Source organism: Nicotiana sylvestris, chromosome 10 (genome assembly GCF_000393655.2).
Source record: "Nicotiana sylvestris chromosome 10, ASM39365v2, whole genome shotgun sequence".
Taxonomy (NCBI): domain Eukaryota; kingdom Viridiplantae; phylum Streptophyta; class Magnoliopsida; order Solanales; family Solanaceae; genus Nicotiana; species Nicotiana sylvestris.
Window position 1 is genome coordinate 71,648,594 of NC_091066.1, and position 26,334 is coordinate 71,674,927.

The following is a 26,334-nucleotide window of genomic DNA, read 5'->3' on the forward strand; positions in this document are numbered from 1 at the left end:
TGAGAAGTGCATGCATGCATCAATCCTACTGCCTATTTGGTATCACCTATTTTCCACTTTCCATATTTAAATGGGTGCTTTCTGCGGACGGTCTATAAAAGAAAGAATATATATAATAAAGAAAAGGCTGATAACTTGATTCAATTCATCTCACAAACACATTAATGCTTAGGATAAACCTATGAGTTTACACGTCTTTCCCATCTCATAATCAACTTTCTACTTTTGCTAATTCAACTGCATTGATAGCTGCAAATTTTGACCAATAACATATGAAACAAATGTTTAAGCTTTATTAGATCCATAGGAAATGGCTGTAGTAATGTACACGTACGTTTTACCGTATGAATGTTGACATGGTCCTTTCACCTTTGATATATACAGTTTTAAGTGCCTCTATATCTTTTGAACTATCTTTGACACAATACAATGCAGAAAATGACTACATTTGGTGTGGACATTTAGACTAGTCCGGGTGCTTTAACCCTCTGTGATATTCTTTTAGGTTTATTTGAAATGACGAAATTAAAATGGTAATATACTAATATGGTCCTTTGATAGTTAAAGTGCCTAAAGAATATTTTTTATTATTTTGTAACTCAATGTTATCATGAAGAACATGCTACATTTTATGTGTATATTTATACCAGATCAGGAACTCAATGCTATATTTTAACTCAATGTTATAATTGAGCATCAGGAACTATCATACTTGATAGATTTAATATTTTAAGGTTCTTAGTACTGAACTTATTGTACTTTAAAATTATATATAAGTTTGGATTAAATTTTTAGTAGATTTATATATATGTCTACATTGAAAATATTGAGTTCGGATAAACCCTCTACCAAAAAGCACATCCGGCACCGACAATCACTGCTGGATGATTTTTGCTAAAAAGGAAAAAACAAAATACTAAGAACAATACGGGAGTAGACCTATCGATCAAGTTTGAAAGAATAAAATAAATCTCAATTCTCTAGACGTCGGTCTACTAGATCGAACTAACAACACCAACAACAATAACAAAAAAAATCCAGTGTAATCTCATATATTGGGGTCTGGAGAGGATAGTATGTATGCAGACCATACCCCTATCTCGTGAAAATAGAGAGGTTGTTTTCAATAGACCCTCTGCTCAGTGAAACATAAGCACAACAGTAATGAAAGAAAGACAGCTAGACACAACAATGAGGAGCCATGAAAAGCATGGAAAACAACAAGATAGTAAGAAGACCAAAATGAAAGCAACAACATGCAATAATAGAAACCTTAGACTAAACATAATACGAGAGTACATACTAATGTTGCTATTAAGAACAAGAAAATTAACTCGGCCACCTAACCTTCTACCCTAATCCTCGACCTCCACACCTTCCTACCAAGGGTCATGTCCTCGGTAATCTGGAGCAGCGCCATATCTTGCCTAATCACCTCACCTCAATACTTCTTCCGCATACCCCTACCTCTCCTTAGGCCCTCCAAGGCTAACCTCTCACACCTCCTCACTTGTGAGTCTGTGTCTCTCCTCTTCACATGTCCAAACCATCTAAGCCTAGTTTCCTGCATCTTGTCCTCCACAGAGGCTACACCCGCCTTGTCCCGAATAACTTCATTCCTAATTTTATCAATCCTAGTATGCCCACATATCTATCTCAACGTCCTCATTTCAGCTACATTCATCTTCTGGACATGTGAGCTCTTAATTGGCCAACACTAAGCCCCATACAGTCTAACTACCATTGTGTAGAAATTACCTTTAAGTTTTGGTGGCACTTTCTTGTCACACAAAACACCGGAAGCAAGCCTCTATTTCAACCATCCCACCCCAATACGAGGTGTGACATCCTCATCAATCTCTCCATCCTCCTGTATAAATGACCCAAGATACTTGAAACTTCTTCTCCTAGTGATGACTTGTGAATTCAACCTCACAAGCCCATCCGCTTCATGAGTCTCACTACTAAACTTGCACTCCAAGTATTCTGTCTTGGTTTTGCCCAACTTGAAACCTTTATATTCTATTGTCTTCCTCCAAACCTCTAACCTCGCGTTAACGCCGCCTCACATCTCGTCAATCAACACAATGTCACTGTAAATAAAAGTAGCATGATACCTCCCTTTGAATGTGGCACACCAGTGCACCCATTGTCAAGGCAAATAAAAAAGGACTGAGGGCTAACCCCTGGTGCAACCCCATCATACCTGGAAAGTGATCTGAGTCCCTTTCACTCTCCTCACTTAAGTCTTAGCTCCTTCATATATATCCTTAATTGCCTTAATGTAAACAACAAGTACCCCTAGACTCCAAACACCTCCACAGAACCTCCCACGACACTTTATCGTGAGCCTTTTCTAGGTTCATGAATAGAATATATAAGTCATTCTTTCTCTCTCTATACTGTTCTTTCAATCTCCTAAGATAGCGGATGGATTCCGTAGTAGAATGCCCAGCATAAATCCGAACTGTCTCTCAGAGATAGACACACTGCATCTCACCCTCAGCTCCATCACCCTCTCCCATACTTTCATAGTATGGCTTAGGAGCTTGATACCCCGATAGTTATTTTAATTTTGAATATCACCTTTGTTCTTGTACAATAGGATCATCGTACTCCACCGCCACTCCTCAGGCATTTTCTTCATCCTATAAATAACATTAAATAACTTAGTGAGTCATTCCAAGCCCGCCTTAGCTCTTCCGAAATTTCACCAGGATTTCGTCTGGCCAGGTCGCTCTACTCCTGCTCATATTACGCATAGCCCCCTCAACCTCTTCAACTTTAATATGCCTACAATACCCAAAGTCTCTCCGACTCTTAGAGTATTCCAAATTCCCTAGCACAATGTTCTTGTCCCCCTCTCCATTCAGGAGTCTATGGGAATAAGTCTGCCATCTTCGACGAATATGTGCCTTATCTAACAAAACTTTGCATCCTCGTCCTTGATGCACTTCACTTGGTCTAGGTCACGTGCCTTACTTTCTCTCGCTTTAGCTAGCTTGAACAACTTCCCTCCCCCCACCCCCCCCCCCCGGCCCTTAAGTTCTTCGTACAAACGACTAAATGCCGTAGTCTTAACCGTCGTAACCGCTAATTTTGCGTCCTTCTTAGCCATCTTATACCGCTCCCTATTTTTCCACTAATTTTGAGAACTGATTGCTTTATTTAAATATCTTGATTTGGCCTACACTAACAATTTATTTCCACTCATTGTAGAAATTGATTCAAAGGTACAGATTGATCAAATTAACTCAAACTCACAAACTGTACTATTTTTTACATATGTTGAATGATTGCAGATTTCTACTAGAGGCGATAAATTTCCCGCCCATGCAACACGTTACCGGATGGCGAATAAGGTCGCACATCCTCTGGATCTTTTTAGAAGATTAAGATCTACAACGTAAGATCTTATTTGGGATTTTCCACCTTTACATGCTTTGTTTATACTTTCCAAACTGATTTAATTCAAATAGACAAGGTCTTATTTGTAATAATCTTGCTTAAACTTCTCCTTCCTGCTTCCAAAATGGTATCTTTATTCAGAAAACAAAGGGGGGGGGGGTTGGCTTCTGAAAATACATATAACGTGACATAGTTTCGTGCAAATTTTTATCGTTGAACAAAAAGAGAAAAACCAAAAAATGTGCAATTCTTTTGGCGCAGTTTTTGTCGTCGAAGACCTTAAAAGAGTAAACTTCATTTGTAGTCATCCGGGGAAAACTAATGACAATAGATAGCCACAAAATAAACCATAAAATTAACTTATTTTTACATTCCTATGCTATATAGGAAACTATATTACCCTCAATGTTTAAGGTTTGATATAATTACATTTAATATACCTGATTACCAATTCTATACCATAAGGTGTTTTAACTGTACATTAATTGTACCTTATATCACTCCTAAATTAATGGTACCGTATATTCCTCCAAATCCCCCCCCCCCCACGTTTCTCCCTCCCAAACCCACACCCTCACCCACGTATCACCCTACACCCACGTTTCAAACCATTATTCCCTCTGCTAAAACCAGAAAAACAATTGTAACCCTTTACCATTAACGTCCAAAATCAAGGTTTTTCTTCTATAACCAGTTAAAATTGAAGTCAAATCTTCAAAGTTCATACGCATTTACCTTCAGCTTCAAATTTTCTCAATGAAGAAGAACAAAGCTTCAAAGCACAGCCCTAAAAAAGCTCTAGAAGCTGATATACCTTCTTTCGATTTGGGTGTATTATCACCACATTCACCCAAAAAGCAAGGAAAATCTGCACATGCAATTGTAGATATGAAGCATAGTGTTTCTCCGCGTCAAATTAGGGCTGAAGCTAGAACTAAACAAAAACATGATTTCAATGCTGGAGAATATTTGAGGCCAATCAAACAAGCAGATAGGAAACGAAAAGAGATAGTGTTCGATGATGATTTTGTAGAAGATGTGCCTATCAGTAAACCTGGAAAGAAAGCTAAGGTGGCTCCCAGTTTAAAAACTCCTAAAAAGAAGAAAAATTTAAAAAAAGCCCCTAGTGAAGGTACGAATTTAGTAATTTCTTCACTACTTATTTCGCCTGTTTTAGTTGTTAAAAATCTACATAATCTGTGTTTTTTTTTGTTTTGTAATTTTTGTAGAAATGTTGTATATAAATGCAAATGTATCTATGTTTTTTAAGCACTGAATTAATGTGAGATTATTTGTCTTAATTTTGAAGATTAATTGTAGATTTGTTGATCTATTTAATATTGTTGTTATATTGTATATTATTGAAGTTATTTTGTAGATAAAATACAAATGTATCTATTTTTTTAATTACTGTATTAATGTTAGATTACGTTTGTTGAATTTTGTAGGATGGACATTTTTTTGCATCCCATAATGTTGATTATGGGGTGCTTAGATTCCAGACATTATGTGACCCTAGCATTTCTAGCCAAATTAAAGTGCTTTTGTCTCCAACTGGTTTGAAGCTGTTCAAGAAGACATGCTTTGGTTATTTACTGTCATTTCCCAATTTATGCATGCAAAATCAAGCTATTCAACTTCTTATTAAGTATGAATTGAAATCATCTGATGCTTCCTATTTTCCAGCTGAGTTAAAAGGTGAGAGGTTAAATTTTGGATTGAGAGAGTTTGCAGTAATAACTGGTCTTAGATGTCATACTGAGGTGACGGACTTTGGTTACACTCCTAATTATGTCAGTAAGATAATGAGCAGTTACTTTCCAAACAAAGTAAAAGTGGAGAAGACGTACCTAAAACAGATAGTAACCAACAAAAGATGGGTCAATGATGAGGATGCAGTAAAGTTATGTATTCTATATCTCATAGAATTCTTCATTTGTCCTTCAGAGAGAGACCATAGTGGGTTGGTAGATCATTTTAGGTTTTATTTGGTGGAATCCGGTCAGTACGAGTCATTTCCATGGGGTATTCAGTCTTACAGACAGTTGTTTGAATCAGTTAGGCACATGCTAAATCCTTTCGTTCAGTCTTATCTCATTCGAGGATTCCCACTAGCCATGCAAGTATGGTTGTATGAGTGTTGCTCCTCCGTCAACATTGATATAGCTACAAGAATTTCTAATTCAATCCCTCGTATACTCAACTGGTGAGCTACTAAGGATCAGATTTGGTTAGCTGTACTTGAAGACAAAATGATCAAGCCTGAATGGATGAAGGTAAATGGTCTTTATTTACGATAATACAATTTATTTACAAAATATCTACAATTTGTATACATATTCTCCCTTAAACAAGCTAATTTATTTTTTTCATCATTCAGTTCACCAACATAAATGAATCACCTGAAGAGCTTTCAGTGATGTCTTTGCCTGATAAAGTTGAGTACATAATTGAAGAGGTTGAACATGTTTTTGAGAATCCAAAAGTTGATGTTCCTCCATTGGAACAATCAGCCCCAGTGTAGTTCAATCAGCAATTCTAGTTCAATAGTGATGAACCAGTGTAGGTCAGCCCCAGCAAAACAGGTATCTACAATATATCTCCAGTTTATCTACAATTATCTACAAAATATCTACAAGTTATATACAACATAACTACAATTTGTCTATATTATATATACACAATATATACAATTGTTGATCTAGTATATTGGCACAACTCTACAGATTTATGTAGATATTATGACACGCCTTCATATCTTCATAAATTTTCAAGCCAATACTATCCAGTATGATTTAACATTTTTAATGAAAAAAACAGAACATGTTGAATGTGCACTTGGTGAAGAAAATTATCCAGCACGTGTTGATTTATATACACATTTTGAAGGGGCAGTTGATGAAGAGAATGCATGTATGAAATTGTTTACAGAGATATTTTCTTTATGTTTCAATATTTTTACCATTCTATTAAGTTATATATACATGGTGCTACAGAGAGGGAAGATATGCATGAACAATTTTCAATTCACAGAGTGACAGTAGCAGCTCAAAGAGAACAACAGAATCCGTAAGATGACAATGTAGGTGAAATGGCAGAGTATGTGAATGTAGGTGATTCAGAAGAATCCGGAGGTGAGAATAAGGAGGTTACGCTTGATGATTTCGAGCTGCCTGATAACTTCTCCCAGTTGGTTAAGTTCGGCGAGCCTATACAAGATGAAACAACACCCGTGCATCAAGGTAGAACAAGGCATCCGGGAAAGCATGCCCGATCACCATTTCTCCCTTTATACAGTTTTGGTGGCAGCACCTCGGTTGGACCTCAAATTTTTCACCTCAAGCACCCATTTACTAGTGTTATTAGTCAAAATGTAGACCCTGAGTTGTTTGATCAATTCCACAAGTGGTTATACCACGATACTGACACAAGTTCAAAGAGGTTAGGTTGCACAATTTGACACTTTTATTTCAGTATTCATCTTTTACACATCCACTTCATTCAACAATTTTAATTTTAATTTCTATTTGCTTATATAAGAGGAAGGCTCCGTATTCTATAAAGGACAACCAAATTAAGCCATGGTTGGATCTTGGAGTTGAAAAGGTTGACAAGAAGGAGTGGTTCTTTTCCCTGGCACACCCAGGACAAGTCTTTAATGACTCGGTAAGATTTAATGTATTTGATTTGTAGATTTTTTGTAGATAATTTGTAGATAGTTTGTATTTTGAATGATAGATGCTTTGTATTCTGATTGTATATGAATTGTAGTTATTTTGTAGTTTTGTGTAGAATATTTGAAGATAACTTGTAGAATAAATGCAATCTGTTTTTGTTGCAGCACATTAATGTTATAATGTATTACTTGAGAAAAAGAGGCAAGTATGGCCCCAACAACAAGACCAAGTTTACTACAACAGATTGTGTGTTCAAGACTAGGATTGATCAGATTTATGAAAAGTTCCAAAATTCTCCTCAAGAAAAGAAGTTTTCTGTTGTCAAACCCCAGGACGTTGTAGCAGAATATATACTAGGGTATAGACTACTCGCAAATGTTGCATGGGATGAAGTTGATTATATTATCATGCCCGTCAACATTGTAGAAAAATTCCGCTAGGTGTTGGTTGTTTTTGACATTGCAGAAAGGTGTCTTTATGCGTATGATTCCATGGTCTCTTCACACAATCACCCTATTGTTGAATCTTGTGTCGACATGTTTTCTATTATTATCCTTTGTATTTGTCATGCACCGGGTTTTATGGGAAGCGTAAAGACATCAACTTCAAGAATACAAAAGTATACATTAAGGAAGTTGTTACCGACCCTCTTAACATTCAGTGGATCGTCGGAGAGATACCACAACAAAAAGAAGGATCACTATAACAAAAATCTTCTTTCTTTCTGTACATTTAACCCTTTTTCTGATGGTTTGGTAAATATTGACATTTTTTTATCTTGTGCAGCGATTGTGGTGTATTTGTTGCTGCCTTTGCAGAGTATGTTAGTATTGGAGAATTATCAATTACGCCATAAGACCTTTCTGATATTGACCAACAACGTAGACGCTATGGAGCGCTACTTTGAATGAGTGATAGCGAGGTGACAAGCAAATTGGCAAGGAGGAAAGGTGCACCAGCTTTGAATGAGAAAACACGATTCCAAAGGAAGAAGAAGTAGTTGTAATATTTTATATGGAACATGTAGTACAATTGTTTAGTTGATGCTAGTTTATAAAAAAGATGATAGATAAGTTTTTGAACAATTTATTCTGTTTTAATTGTAGCAGACTTGCGCTATAATTATAGTAGCTTTTGTTTCTTTTTTCTTATCCAGTATTGTAGTTCAAATGGATACATTCTGTTGAGTTTATATTCACTTGTTGAATCTTTACAGTACTTGATCTTCATTATTTTTAGCATATAAATCCTTTCCAACTGAATTTTTATACAGTTATTCTGTCAACGAAAAAATATGTAGTTATTTTGTTGGTTTTTTGTAGATAATGTGTAAAAATCAGTAACTAAACATTTTGTTGCTTTTAAATTCAATTTTTTGAATGTATAAAGTACCTCATCTGCATTATTTTCACCATATAGCTTCTTTCTACCTGAATTTTAATCTAGCTATTATGTTAGCTACATATATTGTAAATTTTTTTTGTAGTTGTATTTGTATATAATTTGTAGATTATATTTAACAGTGTGTTTTGTTTCTTTTATATTCATTTTTTTGAATGTAAACAATACTTCATCTACAATATTTTAAGTTTTTAACTACTTTCCTACTGATTTATAATGTATATACTCTGTAAATTCCAGATAATATTTTTTTTTGTAGTTTTATTGTAGATATACTGCAAAAATATATTAACAACTATGTAAAGGATTCCATAGATAGTAAAAAAGTTCTAGATTATATATATAGAAACCATTCATAAACAAATCAATCTATGAAAGTATTGTCTCAATATAGAAAAATACTAACTAACTACATTATGATCTTAAAAAACACCAACAATTACATATCAAAATCTGTTATCCAGAACTAACCAACAAATTTTATGAAATATTTTGTTAACTACATAAAATTTTATTTCTTTTTGGGTGCATTCTTGCAAGATCTTTTGTTATGCCCTTCTCCTCCGCAGTTGCCGCATGAAACCTTGTACTTTTTTGAATTTATTTCATCATATGTTTTGTATCTTTCTTTTTGAGGTCTTCCTGACTGCCTTTTCCCTCCTTTAGGTGGATTTACTACTTCTTCAGTTATATGTTGTGGCACATTCCCTTTGCTTTCATCAAGCAGGGGATTTACTGTATTTCATAAGTACGCAAGAGGTTCGCCCTTGTGTAATAAGGAGAATAATATTGTTCAAAAGACTCATCCCTGTGTCTTAAAGCAGCCAAAGTATGTGGACAGGATAGTTCATCAAGCTGGAATTTCCCACAATTACATCTCTTGTTTTCAAGACAAACAATATAGCGCCTCACACCATCTATTATTGTATAATGTAGTCTGTTGAAGCCCTCACCTACGAGTACATTACAAACAAAAAAAACAATTTATATACGGTTAAAATCAAACTATATACAAAATATCTACATTGTCCTGTTAAGATTAATTTGATTCAATAAATAATCAGATCTTACTCTAAGCTTGTGCGACAATGTTCTGTTGTCATCCAACTCTTTGTTGAATTTGTACCCAAGGTATGTGAATGTACCCTTTGCTTTCAATAACTTTTCTTTCTTCCAACGTTCAAGCAGGGTCCTCATATACTCTAATAGTTCTACTATCAGCAGCTCTCTTACATATTTTGTTACAACATTCAAGGACTCTGCAATGTTTGATGTCATAGTCCAAGTTCTATTCACTGTAGCATGTACTCGAGACCATCTATGATAGCCAATATCGTATAAGTATGCTTTAACACGGGGGTCAATCTCCTCAATCTTTGACATCCTTTCATTAAATTCATCAAGGGTGTATGACCGTACCGTGGCAAAGTATAATTCACTTAACTTAAGATGTCCCTTCTTGAACTTTGCCCGTATATTTGTCCAAATATGCCACATGCAAGAATAATGTAGCATGCTGGGATAAACAATAGATGTTGTCTTCAAGATACTCTCATTCTGATCCGAAACAACACACATATTTGGTCTTTCACCATACGCGAGTTTGAATTGCCCAAAAAATCACTTCTATGATGCGTCATTCTCTGAATCAACAAAATCATATGCCAATGGTAATATGGTACCTACATTATGTGGCAAGAAGCAATTAATTGGTTGCGGGAAAAATGCAGAAGAAGACATATATATACAAACTACAATTTTTCTACAATTAATCTACAAGTACTACAAAAAACATACAAACTACAATATTTCTACAATAAAACTTCAGTACCTGTTGCATCCATTGTACTGGATGCTAGCATTATTCCCTTGTATGCTGACTTTAAAAAGGTCACATCAACTATTACAACTGGCCTACAATATTCCCAACCACTGATTGACGTACAAATCGCAACAAATACATACAAGAAGCAGTCATCGTCTGTCTTCTTCAATTTAACTACAGACCCCGGATAAGTCTTCTCTAGGATATACAAATAACTAGGCAATTTGCTGTAGGAGTAAGCAGGATGACCTCTCAAAAACTGCAAAACCTTTTCCTTTGCTCTCCAGGCTTGCATGTAGGTTAGATTCACGCCGTGTTCAGACAACATATCAAATTGTATGTCTTTTGGTGTGTAAATTATCTTAGGATCAGAATATTTTGGAATAACCATGCTACCAACTGCCATGGCAGTAGGTTTGCGTTGTATGAATGTATTGTCCATTAAAGAGCATGTGTGCTGTCAAAATTTCTGACCTTGAACATTGCAGAATCATTTATACTAGTTGCCTTGAAGTCCCGTGTACAATTTTCACCAACACATATCAGCCAATAGCTATAAAATAAATACATTTTAAACAATGATTTAAAATTTAGATTTAAAAAAATTGTTTTAGCTTCAACGATCACATTAAATAACCTATATACAACATAACTACAATTCAACTACAATTCTGTTAAACATTATCACAAGGATAAACTGAAGAAGTAAAAAATTACAAATAAACTACAAAATTAAAAAAATAATAATCTTTGACTATTCATATGTTTATACCTTTTAGAACTAGATCTTTTAATCCTGAATTGAAACTTGTGCATGATAGAGTAGTGCTTCATTGCAGTTGCAATTGTTTCCTTGTCTTGGTATACCTGTCCTACTTCAATAGAACTTGGTGTACTATCTGTTATTATTATACTTTCATATTCCTCTATAACGGGAGATATTGACATATCAAGTAACTTTAGTATTCCAGACGAACCTGCATGAAAATAAATATAAATACTGTGATGACCAGTTAGTAGAAATTTTGTAGATAATTTGTAGAAAGGTTGAAATTCAGTATTTCATATTAATTTTTCAAATTATATGTAGTTTTATTGTAGAATAAATGTAGATTTTTTTTAGATATTCTGTAATCGATACTGATATATATGTAGTTTATTTGTAGATAAAATGTAGATAAAGTGTAGTTCATTGACATTGTACCATAATTTCATAGAAAAAATAACATCACACACCTGCAACTGTGTTCTTATTGGTGATACTCAATTCCATATTGAAATCGCGAACAGTTATACATAGCGGATATGATCCTAAGTTTTTGTTTTCATTTTTCGTCTCCATGTATACACGAACACCCATATCGTTCCTAATTTCCATTGGAGGACAATGCTGGTTGACAATGTATTTGATTTCTATAATTTTTTCAGATGTATCAATCAGTAATTGCTGTGCTATTGTAGAAATCAATAGACTATAACTCGCATCCTCATCGACTACAATGTCATCGACCTGAAATTCTCTAAATCTCCCATAGCTATCCCAATTCCCATTCAGTTGTAGCATAATTAGGATTTTCGCCATAATTGCGTTTGTTGCAGAAGAATTGTGGAAGATTTGGTCGTTTTTGATTTGTGAAATCAAAGAAAATATTGAAACAGAGTGTATCGCAAAAACAGAGTACGGAAATTTTGTAGCGAAGCCGACGATAATTATTACTGTGCGTGATTTGCGTTGTGGAAGATCTGGAAAAATATTTAATTCCCCTTTTTTAGCGCACCTAAATAAGGAATCCTACAGCTACAATGATTCCTTATTTAATGCATTGTATATATTTTGTAGAAATACTATTAGCATGAAGGGTAATATGTAAACTATGAACATATTTGGTAATATAATTTCCTATATAGTATAGGAACGAAAATTTCCCAGACCTTAAAGAAAAAACTTCATTTGTAGTCATCCGGGGAAAATTAATGACAATAGATAGCCATAAAATAAACCATAAATTAATAGCTCAAAATCAATTACAAGGGCTAGCCCAAAACCATCCTTGCTCCGTTTAATGGTAAGAAAATATTTTCTCCAACCAAAAGCATTTTCTAGTGATTTTTTGGGATGTTTGATTTATTATTGCCAAATTGGTACTGATCCAGAAAGTTTTTTTTAGTTAACCATGATTTAAGGGGTGATTTTACTCAAAACAAATATTGAACCCTTAGATCTGGAAATGGACAGGTGTGATAAACATAAACGTGTACTCGGCAAACTGGAGGACGCTGTAATGGAGGGAGCCTAACAAATGGGTTAATTTCCTCATTGATTTAACTTGGTTAACAGGCTTATTAAGATCATATCATCGGGAGAAATTCAAAAATAGTCAAATTTACAAGTGATCATTTAAAAATAGCCACAGTTTCTAAAGTAATCAAAATTTAGCCACTTTTCATGTAAAGATAAATTTGAACGAAAACACTGTTTAAAATCCAGAAAAATGCTCCAGCATAATATATATACTGGAACTCCAGTCTAATATACTGGAGTTCCAGTATAATATACCGGTCCAACATAATATGCTGGAAATACAGGTGCACTGAACTCCAGTATATTATGCTGAACCGGTCTCTGTTCCAGCAAAATAATGGCTATTTATTAATAACTTGGCAAACGCTGGCTATTTTTGAATGACCAGTTCGAAAACTGTCTAGACCGTGCTATTTTAACCATATCATCCTACCCATTAGACACCCACAACAGCGGGTTAATTTGCAACTAAGCTAGCGTTCAACCCGACCTAACAAGTAGTTGGGCCATAGGGAGGCCTAGAATTTGGAAGAGAACAGTGGTAAAGCAGACTTGGGCTTCTGAGTATCTGATTACACATTATTTAACTTATATATACTGTAAAACAATATACCATATCAGTGCATTTTAGCCCATTGATCTAATTTTTCAAGTGTCGCTATACAAAATATATACTAAATAGACTGTCACTACACAATCTATATACAATAGACTGTCACTATACAAAATCTATACAAAATAGACTGTCACAATATAATATATATAAAATAGACTGTCTCTATACAAAATAGACTATCACTATACAAAAATATACTAAATAGACTCCCACTATACAATTTATATACAATAGACTATCACTATACAAAATACGCTGTCACTATACAAAATATATACTAAATAGACTGTCACTATATAAAAAATATACAAAATAGACTGTTACTACAAAAAAATATACAAAATAGACAGTCAGTATTCAAAAAATATACGAAATAGACTATTACTATAAAAAAATATACAAAATAGACAGTCACTATACAAAAAATATACAAAATAGATATTTCGGACTATTAGATGTAATATGTTTGGGTCGGAGGGCCATTTTGTGTCAATGGGAAAAAAATATGGGCTATTAAAATTTGGGAAATTACCAGCTATGTCCATTTATAAGTAGTTCATTACAAAAATTGGCCAATTGATAAAATATTACTAATATTAGCCAAATTAGCCAATTAGTTATTTGTAGCAAAAAAATATCAATTTTTTGCTCAATTTTGAGTGGGTGCTATTAGAATAGATTCGACACAATTTAAGGAGCTTGAATCTTAGTTTTGGGATGATTTAGTGAAGTTTTGAGGTGGTTTGAATTGAAAATTCGAAGTAAAAACTGAACATAAAAAAAATGATATGTGTATCACATTGTGTATCACATATGTATCATATTCGTATCAATTATGTATCACATGTATATCCATGTATACCTGTGTATGAGATACATGCGTGATACATGTTTGATACATGTGTCACAGAAGACTTTTTTGAACTCGATTTAATTACGAATTTTGATACAAAACCAGTCAAAATCACCTCCAATCTTCCTCAAATTTTGTATATTGACTTATCTATATATTTTCAATGAATTTCAACTATACCCATTGAAAAGTTCCTTTTTTGTTTAGATTTTTGGAATATTACATATATTTTTGTATTTCATCACCTTATTTGCTACCTCATCCATGAAATTTTCTTTCCGTCTTGTATGTAGTATTGCTAATCACGCTTAAAAATTATGAAAGGTGATTTTTGCATGTGATTCTTTGAGAGAAAGAACCCTATTATTTGGTTTTTTAATTTTTGTCGGCTAGTTTTAGTAAGTCTATGACTAATGGATAGAGGTTGGTAAGTTGAGATTTATTTGGGACATTTGTGTAAGTTTTCCTTAAAATTTTGAGGGTCTATAGAAAGTAATTTTCTCGACCTTAAACACCTTAGCCCAAATCTGTTGGGCCTCTCTCAAGCTCAATTAGTTGGGAAAAAACTGTTACACTGTTATCACAGAAAGTATATATATATATATATATATATATATATATATATATATATCCTACAATCATATTCTTGAGAAGCAAGATACAGAAAGTCACTCACATATTATTACCGACATTCATATATACTCCTGAAATTGAAAACAAAAATTATTTCGATCGAGGCCCTAAGGGGACAACCCAATGTCCACAAGCTACAATCCAAATCGTCGTATCACAAATTTGTACTAGTAACCGTCACTACTAGCCAGATGAACATTTTTCACACTCTTGTTAACTATGTTACAAATTTATTTCTGGAGCAAAGTGGATGATCAGGTTATGCAGGCAAAAGTGTGTGTTGATGAACTGTTCCTGGAAAATTGAATTTTACCTTCAATCTCACAATGAAATTCTGTTATCTACATAAAAGTCAGTGAATGATAATTAGTGATGACTATTTTGATTACCACATGACCGATGACACTTTAGTACATACATACATACACAATGTAGTGATGAAACAAAGATCTCTTTCTTTCGTGCTATAATATACCCATCGGCAGCATATTAAAGTTTTATAATTTTGGCGATCAGAACCTATATGAAACCAAACTAGTAAATATGTTTGAAGCAAACAGCTTGTTATAACATCCTTGTCACATGACGTTCTATTCTTAAACGATGGAAGAAACTACAGAAACAAACGACACAGAGTTCCGCTACTGCATTTATTCTTAAAGTCTAATTAAATGAGATTACATAGGCATGCAATTGGTAGTAGAGGTCTCGGGTATTCGAGCCGGAGAACCTTTTCGTAGGAAGTGGCCATTTTACCTCCTTATCGGATCTACACAACGCGAATCCGGACAAGTCAAATCAGTACTCTACACTTATACAAGTGTAAAGCCCCATTTTGTAGCAAATTCGACAAGAGCATCCATCTCATCTTCAAATATTAAACCATCATGGTTAATATCAGCATGACGCATTGCTTGATAGGCGCTCAAACCACAAAACCATATCCCCATGTCTTTGAACGCAACTTTCAGTTCTTGCCTGTTCAATTTCCCATCGCCGTTCTTGTCATACCTCTTCACGAGACCTTTTAGCTCCTCTTCCGATAATGGTTTTTCAAGGCTTTTGGTCTTGAATGACATGTTTGATTGATTACAAATCTAGCTAAGGTTTGTGTGAGATGGTTATGTGTTAAAGTTGCTTCCAGGAACTACATGTAAGGGGATTCTTATAGGACTAAAAAGTGGTGAATAATGTTCGTAAACAGTGGACTAGGTTGTTTTCAGGAATTGGATTCTTCTAAAATAGTAAAGGGTTTTCTCTTTATATTTAGAATCTAGTTCTTCTTGTCTTTGGCAAATTTTAACGTGCCCCTTCAGTTGAATTTATGCATGATATATATAGTGTGTATAATGTAATTTAATGGGGATTAACTAATTATGAAAGAAAATATTAATAAATTCTTAAAAACAATTTGATACTCACAATTAAGGGTGTGGCCTAGTGGCCAATAAAGTGTGTTGAAAACTATGAGATTTCAAATTCAAATCTCTCAGCGAAAGCAAAAACGCTAGGTAATTTCTTCCATATGTACAAGCCTCAATGGACAACAGTAAATCATCGTGAATTCTTAAAAGCTATGGAAGTCGTCCAGCACTTAAAAAACCTAAGAAAATTAAAAGAGTGATTTTATAAATTGAGATAAAGAAATTGTATATGGTCAAAATTGAGGAGTATGATTTTGAATGCTTAAATCGGGCCATAGGCTCGAGTCTGAGAGATTCGAAGTGGGTGTCGTATCCGGCTAAGGGACATCTACCTCGGGAAAGTTGATCGAGTGCCTGGCACGGACTGCATCGAGGGTAGCATTATCACGAAGTCAATCAAGAAAGAGCGGGAATTTCTCAAGGACACGTGGATCTGGACATTAATTATAGGATAAGGGTTGTACGAAGTGGTACAGGTCCGTACTAGGCCGTTATACACCTGTACCAATAGAATTTTTTACCTTTATGAGCAAGGTACTATGTAGGGGTTTTCTCCTCTTATAAAGGAGACCCCAATCGTTTTTGTAAGGCATCAGATCATTCACTGCAATATAACATTCTTATTCTTCTCTTGTTTAGCGTGCTCTCCAATTATTCTTCGGCTTTATTGCCTTTTCTTTATTGTTCATACTTTATTACTCTTAGCTGACCTCGAGGTCCCTGGATAGTCGAGCTCGAGGCCCACTACTGTTCCAACAATACTGATTTGGTTCATTATTTCTTCTTACTTAGGCTCAATATTACTTGTATAATCGCTAGTATTAGAATAAATCACGTATCTTTAAAACCACAAATATCTTTAATTGTTACTCACATTTTTCGAGGCAAACAGTTTGGCGCCCACCGTCGGGCTAAAGATAATAATGATTATTTTAGTGCTAGTTTTCTGATAACACACGTTATTCTTCACACTTTTTCTTGTCAAAGATTCTTTGATTTCAGGCTTAATCATGTCTAGCACACAAAACGCACCCGCTCACGACAGTGAAGGACTTGGAGAAAACAACGTCATAGGGCTTGGTGTACCACCCGTAAACCCTGAGTGAGTGCCAAACGTGGAGCCAGTTGATATCAGCTACCACAACACTTTAAACACGGATGCATGCACAAACCCCGTAAGAAATGCACATAGGGAAGCCCATGCTGGAGGCCAGGAAACATAAGGACATGAAGAAGGAGGGGTCAGCCTCCCAGTGATTTTCAAGATGCTGCAAGCTCAGCAAGTCGCCATCGCTCAACTCCAAAGTCAGAATAGAACTCCTAACACCGCCAAACCAGTAAACACACGACAGAAACCAGTATAAGAAAGACCCGATGAAAGCGGCTCGGGAACTGACCCAACAATCATGAAAATGCTCGAGGAACAAACTAAAAGGATCGAGTCAGGAGAAAAGAAGATAGAAGACAACGATAAAAAGTTGGAGATTTGCAACTCCCGGGTAGACCAGATACCGGGAGCACCTCCAGTTTTGAAGGTCCTAGATGCCAAAAAATTCATATAAAAACATTTCGCCTCGAGTGCGGCTCCGATGCCTATTCCCAAGAAGTTCTGCATGCCCGATATACCAAAGTATAATGGAACAACTAACCCTAATGAACACATTACTTCTTACACTTGTGGAATTAAAGGAAATGACTTGAATGATGACGAAATTGAGTCAGTATTGTTAAAAAAGATTGGAGAAATACTATCAAAAGGAGATATGATCTGGTATCATAACTTAGCTCTTAACTCTATTGATTCATTTACTATGTTGGCGGATGTCTTCAAAAAGGCACACACCGGGGCCATAAAGGTGGCCACAAGAAAATTGGACGTATTCAAGATAAAACAAAGGGACGATGAAATGCTAAGGGAGTTTGTGTCCCGGTCTCAGATGGAAAGGATGGAACTACCCCAGTCTCCGATGATTGGGTAGTTCAGGCCTTTATGCAAGGTTTGAATGAAAGAACTCGATAACATCTCGACAACTAAAGCAGAACTTTATTGAGTATCTAACTGTGACATGGTCGGATGTGCACAATCGGTATCAGTCAAAAATTAGGGTCAAGGACGACCAGTTAGGAACCCCCTCGGGATCAGTTTACCCGAACAGATTCGCAGTCAAACCCCTGAGGGACACAGACCAGGATCAAGATTCAACAAGGAAAGATATCAACCATAAGACATAAGGAACATTTCAAGGCGTAATGCACCTTGGAATGATCGAAGAATAGATCAAGGCCAAAGTTCCCGGGGATTCGTGGGCAAAATTGGGTCCGACAGGTCCTCAGGACCAGTGGAGGCTCCCAAGTTATTAGAATACATCTTCAGTGTCGACATCTCAAATATCGTCTCAGCCATTGGCAAAATTAAAGATACTAGATGGCCCAAGCCCATACAGACAGATCCTTCTCAAAGAAACCCTAACTTAATGTGTAAATACCATGGTACTCACGGGCATAAGACCGAGGATTGCAGACAGCTTATAGAGGAGGTAGCCTGATTATTCAACGAAGGACACCTTCGTGAACTTCTTAGTGACTGGGCCAAAAACCATTTCCAGGAAAGAGATGCAAATAGGAAGAATGAACCTGAAAAAGCTCAACATGTCATTCACATGATCATCGGAGGAGCCGACGTCCCACATGGACCTACATTCAAACGTACTAAAGTATCCATCACAAAGGAAAAATGGACTCAGAGCTATGTGCCCAAGGACGCTTTATCATTCTATGACAAGGAAGCAGAAGACGTATCCCAGCCTCACAACAACGCCCTGGTAATATCTATTCTTTTGAATAAAATTCAGGTTAAGCGTGTTTTAGTGGATCCAGGTAGCTCGGCGAACATAATCAGATCGAGGGTTGTGAAACAACACGGCCTGCAAGATCAGATCATACCAGCATCCCGGGTGCTAAATGGCTACAATATGGCAAGTGAAACAACGAGGGGAGAAATTATCTTGCCTGTAATCGTAGTCGGGACCATACAAGGCACCAAGTTCCATGTCATCGAAGGTGACATAAGGTATAATGCACTCCTCGGGAGGCCATGGATACACAATATGAGGGCAGTGCCTTCAACTCTCCATCAGATGATAAAGTTCCCAATAGAGGAATGAGTGAAAACAGTCCACGGAGAACAGCATGCTGCAAAAGAGATGTTTGCAATTGAGGAAGTGCTGCCGATACCGTAACCCTTGACCTCGAAGACATCGACCTTCAAAGGTAAGCAGGTGGCTAAGTAGTAGTAATAGCTCCGAGCATCAATGGAAGTGAAATAACAGGAAACCGAAGGCGAAGAAAGGAATTTCCCAAATCCTCGAACCTCGTTGTTCCCAAAAAGCCCGATGTTACCAAACCAACCGCTGAAAAGAAAGGTACACCTGAGAACGGTATTAGTCCCCGCTCTCAGGAAAAAACTCATTTAGTTTCTTGTTGATGATATAGATCGCATTGCTTCGATATGATAGGGATTTCGCTCGACGGATAAACATGTAAAATAATTAAAACTTATATTGATGATATGACCGGTTAAGTCCCTGTGCGCAGAGGACCACTTTTCATTTGTAGGAAATAGTCAATATTTCGGGGCAATACGACACGAAGCTCATTCTAGAAAAGAGTTCCGTCGGAGTTGGGGCGACTGAGCTTCTCGGCCTTCGCAGCATCAAATCAGGGCACCGAATTCATCCCCAACCAGGCCAAGGTCCTCGGAGGCATCATGGTCACGGACAACAAGACCTCAAAGTTATTGGTAAAGGAACTAACAGGCTCGGCACAATGGAAGCTCTCAAAGGCTCGTACTCTCGGGAACACCCCTTCCTACACGAAGGCCGTAGGTTATAGAGCATACGTTGCACTCTTTTTCCCTTAGCTCGGATTTTATCCCAAATGGGTTTTACCGGCAAGATTTTTAACGAGGAAACACCTATATGCTACCCGAGGAATGACCAACAAGTATTCAAGGCTTCTTTTCAATTAACCTCGAATACTGGGGGGGCATCACCCTCAGAGGTTACATTTTTGGGAAAATATTTCACGCCTAAATGGGCCTCAATAGGAAAACTTTGTAATGGGCCAAATGGTCAAACGAGCCATGTCCATATAGAATAGTCGAGCCTCGGTAGCTAACATGTACACCTGTATCAGCTATTTGAAGAAGCATTCAGGTTATATCAAAAATACTTTATGCCTCATACAAGATCTACACTTACAATCCTACGGGAAACGGCTCAAAAGCCATGACATAGGAGCACCCGGAATACTCGGGGACTACCATCAAAATTCAAATTTATAAAGACCTCAAAGAGGCACCCCTTCGAAATAAAGGCCAAGGCCAATATTCTCGGGGTTTAACTTCTCGAACAAGTTCGAAAAGTTATCGGGTAACAAGTCCAAGTGACATACCCAAAGGCTATGTCCAAATAAAAGACTACGGTCATATAAAGGCTACGGCCAAATAATGCAGCTCGGAGACGTTCGATTTCCGCTATAAATTAAAAGGCCTTCAAACACTTTATAAAAATCTGTTAAATCAGGCTACCCTCGGCAAAAGCTAAATTCAAAGGGCTTCAATAAATTCAGCCCTCGAAAATTCCAAGGGCTTTGATAACATCGACCCTCGGAAACACCTCAAGATGTGTTCGATTATGTTTACACAAACAAATTGCTAATAAGGTTCTGATACGTTAGACCTTCAAAAAACCTACGGGTACGAAGAACACATGCTAAGACATAATTAAATTTTCACTAAGTCTTTTAAGCCAAAATGAGGGAAAAATTATATCGCCATACTAAGAGGCTGAATCGGCCCAACTTAAAGAGCCTAAGGGCCGAGATATACGAGCCTAAGGGCCAATCTTAAAAGAGCCTAAGGGACGATATATAAGAGCCCAAGGGCCAACTTTGAAAAGCTTGAGAGCCAAAAACTTATAGCTCGAGACTTCGCTCTTGCTTCGATCTGAACTCAAGGATTCACAATATGCCGAGCTTACCTCGGATCGATTTAAAACTTAGCTCGAAGATTACTATATCTATCGATAAACATCTAAGGGTTTATGACACCCCGATCCCTAAAAACCAATTCTTAGATTGGTCATTCAAATGAAGTCTTCCATAAGTAAAGACAAAGTTAAATCCAGCTCAAACCAAAGACGAGACAAAAGTTCCCCCTGTATTTCCAAAAGATGATTACAGGGAATATTTACACAAGGGAGGTCTACAAGAAAGGAAAGCAAAGTAACCTAAAACTACTTCAGGGTCACATCCTTAGCAGCCACATCTTCAAGAGTCGCATCTCGGGAAGTCTTATCCTCTGTGGCTTCATCCCCATCTCTTTCACCCTTAGAGGCACTGGCCGAATCATCCTCATCGGAAAGTAGAGTGACTGCTCTTCTTCCAAAACCTTCTCCGCTTCAATATCAGCTGAAAGATCAAAGCCGCGAACATGTATCTCCTCATGAGTCATCCTCTGGGATTGTCACCTAGCATGGTCTAGGGCACTTGTTAACTTAGCCTCCGATATAGAATAAATCTCCCTTGCCTGGGGATTAGCAGCTTCTGTATCAGCTCGATAAGAGGCTATACGGCCGCATAATCAGATTTGGCCTAGGCCAGTTCAGCAGCAAATCTGGTTTTAAGCTCCTCGATTTCAAGGCCCCAAGCTAGGTTCCCCTCCTTCGCGCCTCGAAGCTGGCATTCGAGTGAAGCTAACCGCTCTTTTAGAGTTTCCTTATCACAAGTGAGATCATCCATACCTTGCCTCAACCCTAGAGAATCGTCTTCTTTTGTCTTAAGCTCCTCCCGAAGCTGCACCTCCACATTGGCTTTCTGATTGAACTGCAAAATTAATGATGTCAGTCACTAAAACAAAACAAGTGTGTAGCAAACTCTCGAGAAATATCTTACCTTTTAAACATACTCGGTTCGACCTTGGCACACATGCATCAACTCAACTCGAAGATTATGAATCTCCAACACTTTCTTTGCATGTAAGGCTTTTACGACATCCCTCTCCTATAAAGTTTTCTTAAGCTCGTCCTCGCACCGAGCAAGATCGTCTCGGGACTTAGAAACTTCCCTCTTATGGAGCATCATAGCCTTCATGAAAAAGAAGGAAAGTCAGATCCGAAACAGCTAAAACAAAGGTGCAATAAACAGAAAACTCGCTTATTCAAAGAGTCTACGTACCTCATTAAAAATGAAAAAAGCATCGGGATCGGGGCCGCCATCAAGTCTTGCGAGACATTGTTGAAAGATGTCTGTAACGATCCAACCGGTCGTTTCATGAGTTACCGATCTGTGTTCCCCATTTCTGCTTATTATTGCCTTGTTCAACTGTATTATGTATTATCAGGTTGGTTGGCTCGGGTTCGGAGAGGTTTTGGTAAGGTTTGAGACACTTAGGCTTCATTTGTTTTTTTTTAAGATTAAGACGTCTGAATTTGAATACACATCTGAATATCAAGATGTATATAAAATTAAGATATCTGAATCTGAATACACATCTGAATATATTAAGATGTATATTAAGATCTGAATACTAAATAATTAAGACTGTTTGATTTTTAACATCTGAATGTATAAAATTTATCTTTATTTGAAAATTAATAAATATAAAATTCAAATGAAATACTAACTAATCTAATGTTCTATCAATAAAATATTTAGTTTTTTAAAATATGATAATCGTTAGTAGTGATGGATAATAGTTAAATGCTGAGTAGAGACACTGGTTGGTAGTAGTTTTGGTTGATGATGGTGGTTCATGCTAGTAGCTAGTATTGATTGGTAGTGGTGGCGATTATGATTGAGGATGGTGGTGGTGGGTGGTGATAGTTAATACTGGCAGGTGGTGATAGTAGTTGTGACTGAGGAAGGTGGTGGGTGGGTGGTGGTAGGTTATAATAATGGGCAGTGCTGGTTGTGGTTGTTGATGGTGATGGGGTGGCCAGTTGTGGTAGTTGAGGTGGATGAGTATTGATTGTGAGTGAGAATGATGGTGATCGGAGTGGTGGGGATATTGGGTAGTGATGGCAGCTATGATTGAAGATGATGGTGGCGTAGTGGTGTTGGAGGTAGTGGCGGTGGTGGGGTGGTGGTTTAGTATGATAGTGGTGGTGGCAAGGTGGTAGTTGATAATGGTAGGTAGTGGCGGCAGTTAATAATGAATATGTGATAGCATCTTAATAAAATTAAGTCTCTGTTATAGATCTTAATCATACAGACCTATTCAGACCCATTAAGTGATTGTGAAGTAAAAAAAACAAACACACTTAATGATTAAGATCTGAATAATAAAGATTCAAACTTTAAAAACAAACACACTTAATGTCTGAGATCTAAATGAATAAGATTCAGACCTCCATTAAGTGCAAACAAATGAGGCCTTAGTCTCTTTTGAGTAAGTTTAAGTTGGAAAAGTCAACCGAATGTTAACTTATGTGATAAAGGGCTCGGATGTGAGTTTCGATGGTTTGGATAGCTTCGGGAGGTGATTTGGGACTTAGGAGCATGATCGGAATGTGTTTTGGAGGTACGGCGTAGATTTAGGCATGAATTGGCGAAATTGGAATTTTGGCGTTTTCCGGTTGTTAGGTGAAATTTTGATATAGGGGTCGGAATGGAATTCCGAGAGTTGCAGTAGGTCCATTGTGTCACTTAGGATGTATGTGCAAAATTTCAGGTCATTCGGACGTGGTTTAATAGACTTTTTGATCGAAAGCGAAAATTGGAAGATTTTGGAATTCTTAGGCTCTAATCTGATGCAAATTTGGTGTTTTGATGTTGTTTTGAGTGTTCCAAAGGTTGAAAAAGTTTGAATGATGTTATGGGATATGTTGGTGTGTTTGATTGAGGTCCCCAGGGCCTCGGGGGAGTTTCGGGTGGTTAAACGGATCATTTCAAGTTGAGAAAAATTGTAGAAATCTGCTGTGAGTGTTGCAGACCTTTGGCCTTCGCGTTCGCGAGTGGGTCCTCGCGTTCGCGAAGGGTTAGGATGAGAGGCTATAGGTTTGGCCTTCGCATTCACAATGGAGGTCCCGCGTTTGCGAAGGGCTGGAGTCAAGAAGCTTCGCGTTCGCGATGGTTTGTGAAGCTGAGTCTTCGCGTTCGCGTACATGGCATCGCATTCTCAAAGAAAGAATAAGTGCTCAACGCCTGGTTGTTCTTTACGAACGTGGGGCGTTGACCGCGTTCGTGATGAAGTATTTTTAAGTGCTGGGCAGAATGTTTTAAAAGACCTATTCCGCGATTTTTAGCCTAAGTTACTCCATTTTTGGGCGATTTTGAAGCTTTTTGAAGAGGATTGAAGAGGGAATCAAGGGGGAACACTTGGAGGTAAGATTTATGGACTTAATACTCAATACTAATTTGGTTTCTACCTAATTAATAATGGAATTTGTAGAATTTAAGCTTAAATATTGAAGAACTAGGGTTTGTAATTGGAGACCAAAAATTAGGGATTTGAGGGATCATTTGGGGTTGGATTTTGGTGCTTTTGATATGAATAAACACGGGGAGTGATAAGGAGTCTATTGATGTAATTTATATCGGATTCTGAGACGTGGGCCCGGGGGTCGGGTTTGGCCAATTTCGGGATTTGTGTTGTAATTTGATTACTTTCGAGTGGGCTTTGTTCCCTAAACATATTTTGATGGTTTCGCACTAATTTTGGTTTGATTTGGAGCATCCGGAGGCTGATTCGAGAGTCAAGGGCATCGCGGACTAGAGTATGGACCGGATAAAGGTGATTAATTATTGTAAATATTGTCCTGAGGGTATGAAACCCCGGATTACATATCGTGGTGCTATGTTGAGGTGATGCACACGCTAGATAACGAGCGTGGGGTCGTGCACCGTTAGGGATTATGACTTAGTCCATCCTGAATGACTGTTTAACCGTGTATTTGATTGAAAACTCTTTGCTATCATCATGTTTTGGGCTGAATGCCATATTTGTCCCTTATGCCAACTGTTTTGGACCCTTAGGGGATTTTTACTGCTATTTCCTTACTGTTTTGATTTTATATCTATACTCAGTCATGTTGTATTCTACTATTTTCATAACTCAACCATTTTTACTCTGCTTTAACACTTTAAATGATATTTTGGGCTGAGCATCATGTTTTACTATGCCCGAGTGGCTTTTAGAGATTTCTGACTGAGTAGGGCGGAGGGCCAGTGTTGTGAGGATTATTATGGGATCGGGATGCACGCTGCAGTAGTATTGTACAAATTATGATTATGAGGCTGAGGGCCTGAGTTGTACGCCACAAGGTGGCTTGATATGAGGCCGAAAGCCTAATTGATTATGCCACGAGATGGCTTGATATTGCGCTTGGACTGTAAGGGGCCCCTCTCGGAGTCTGTACACCCCCAGTGAGCGTGGGTACCCGGTGTGATATGTGATATAGCCCGAGGGGCTGATGTTGTTCCATGTTATTGCCCGAGGGGCTGATTCTGTTGATATTGTGCCCGAGGAGCTGATCTTATGTGTTTATCTGTTCTCGTTGTTTTGTAATTCACTTGTTTAATTGTTAAAAGATGCTTTAAAGAGGTTTTTACTGAAATAAGGTGTTTTCTTACAAGTTTTCACTGCTTATTGCATTATATTGAATTTATACTACCTCTGTGTATCATCTTTCTGTGTTTTACGTGTTTTCTTATCGCTCGGCTGCCTTTACTTTTATTACTCACTAAGTTGGCATAATCACTTTACTCCCTGCACCTTGTGTGCAGATACAGGAGCTTCGGGTCCTGCTAGCGAGGGTTGACTGCTTCCAGCGGGCTATTTGGAGTTCACTAGGTAGCTGCTCGGCGTTTGCAGCCCAGTGTTTCTCCCTCCTATCTTTATTTTCCCTTGTACTGGATTTTGTAATAGACTGTGTAGTCCGTTTTCATACTCCTAGACTTATGTTAGATGCCCATGACTGGTGACACCCTGATGTCGGGCTGTGTTGTTTCCGCAAACTATTGTATTTCTCTTTTAATTTTAGATTTATAGCATGTTAATGACTTAATTAAATTATTATAACTGTTAAAAATGAATTGGGAGTTTTGTCTGCTGGCCTTGTTTCACGATAGGTGCCATCACGATCGGGTCTGGAATTAGGGTTGTGACAAGTTAGTATCAGAGCCTTAGGTTACATAG

General features: G+C 37.1%; 1 protein-coding gene across 1 annotated transcript; it reads right to left on the bottom strand.

Annotated features, from left to right (window-relative positions):
- Positions 1 to 10,112: 10,112 nt before the first annotated feature.
- Positions 10,113 to 10,717, bottom strand: LOC138879496 (uncharacterized). The gene is made up of 2 exons (XM_070159109.1): positions 10,318 to 10,717; positions 10,113 to 10,168 (listed from the first exon to the last, which is right to left on the bottom strand). Exons 1-2 carry the CDS (start codon positions 10,715 to 10,717, stop codon positions 10,113 to 10,115), a joined length of 456 nt encoding a protein of 151 aa, XP_070015210.1.
- Positions 10,718 to 26,334: the final 15,617 nt, after the last annotated feature.

Coding starts and splice junctions, on each gene's coding strand:
- LOC138879496 (XM_070159109.1), bottom strand. CDS start 10,717: ATGGCAGTTGGTAGCATGGTTATTCCAAAATATTCTGATCCTAAGATA. Junction 10,169..10,317: donor CAGTACAATGGATGCAACAG/GTACTGAAGTTT, acceptor CACATAATGTAG/GTACCATATTACCATTGGCA.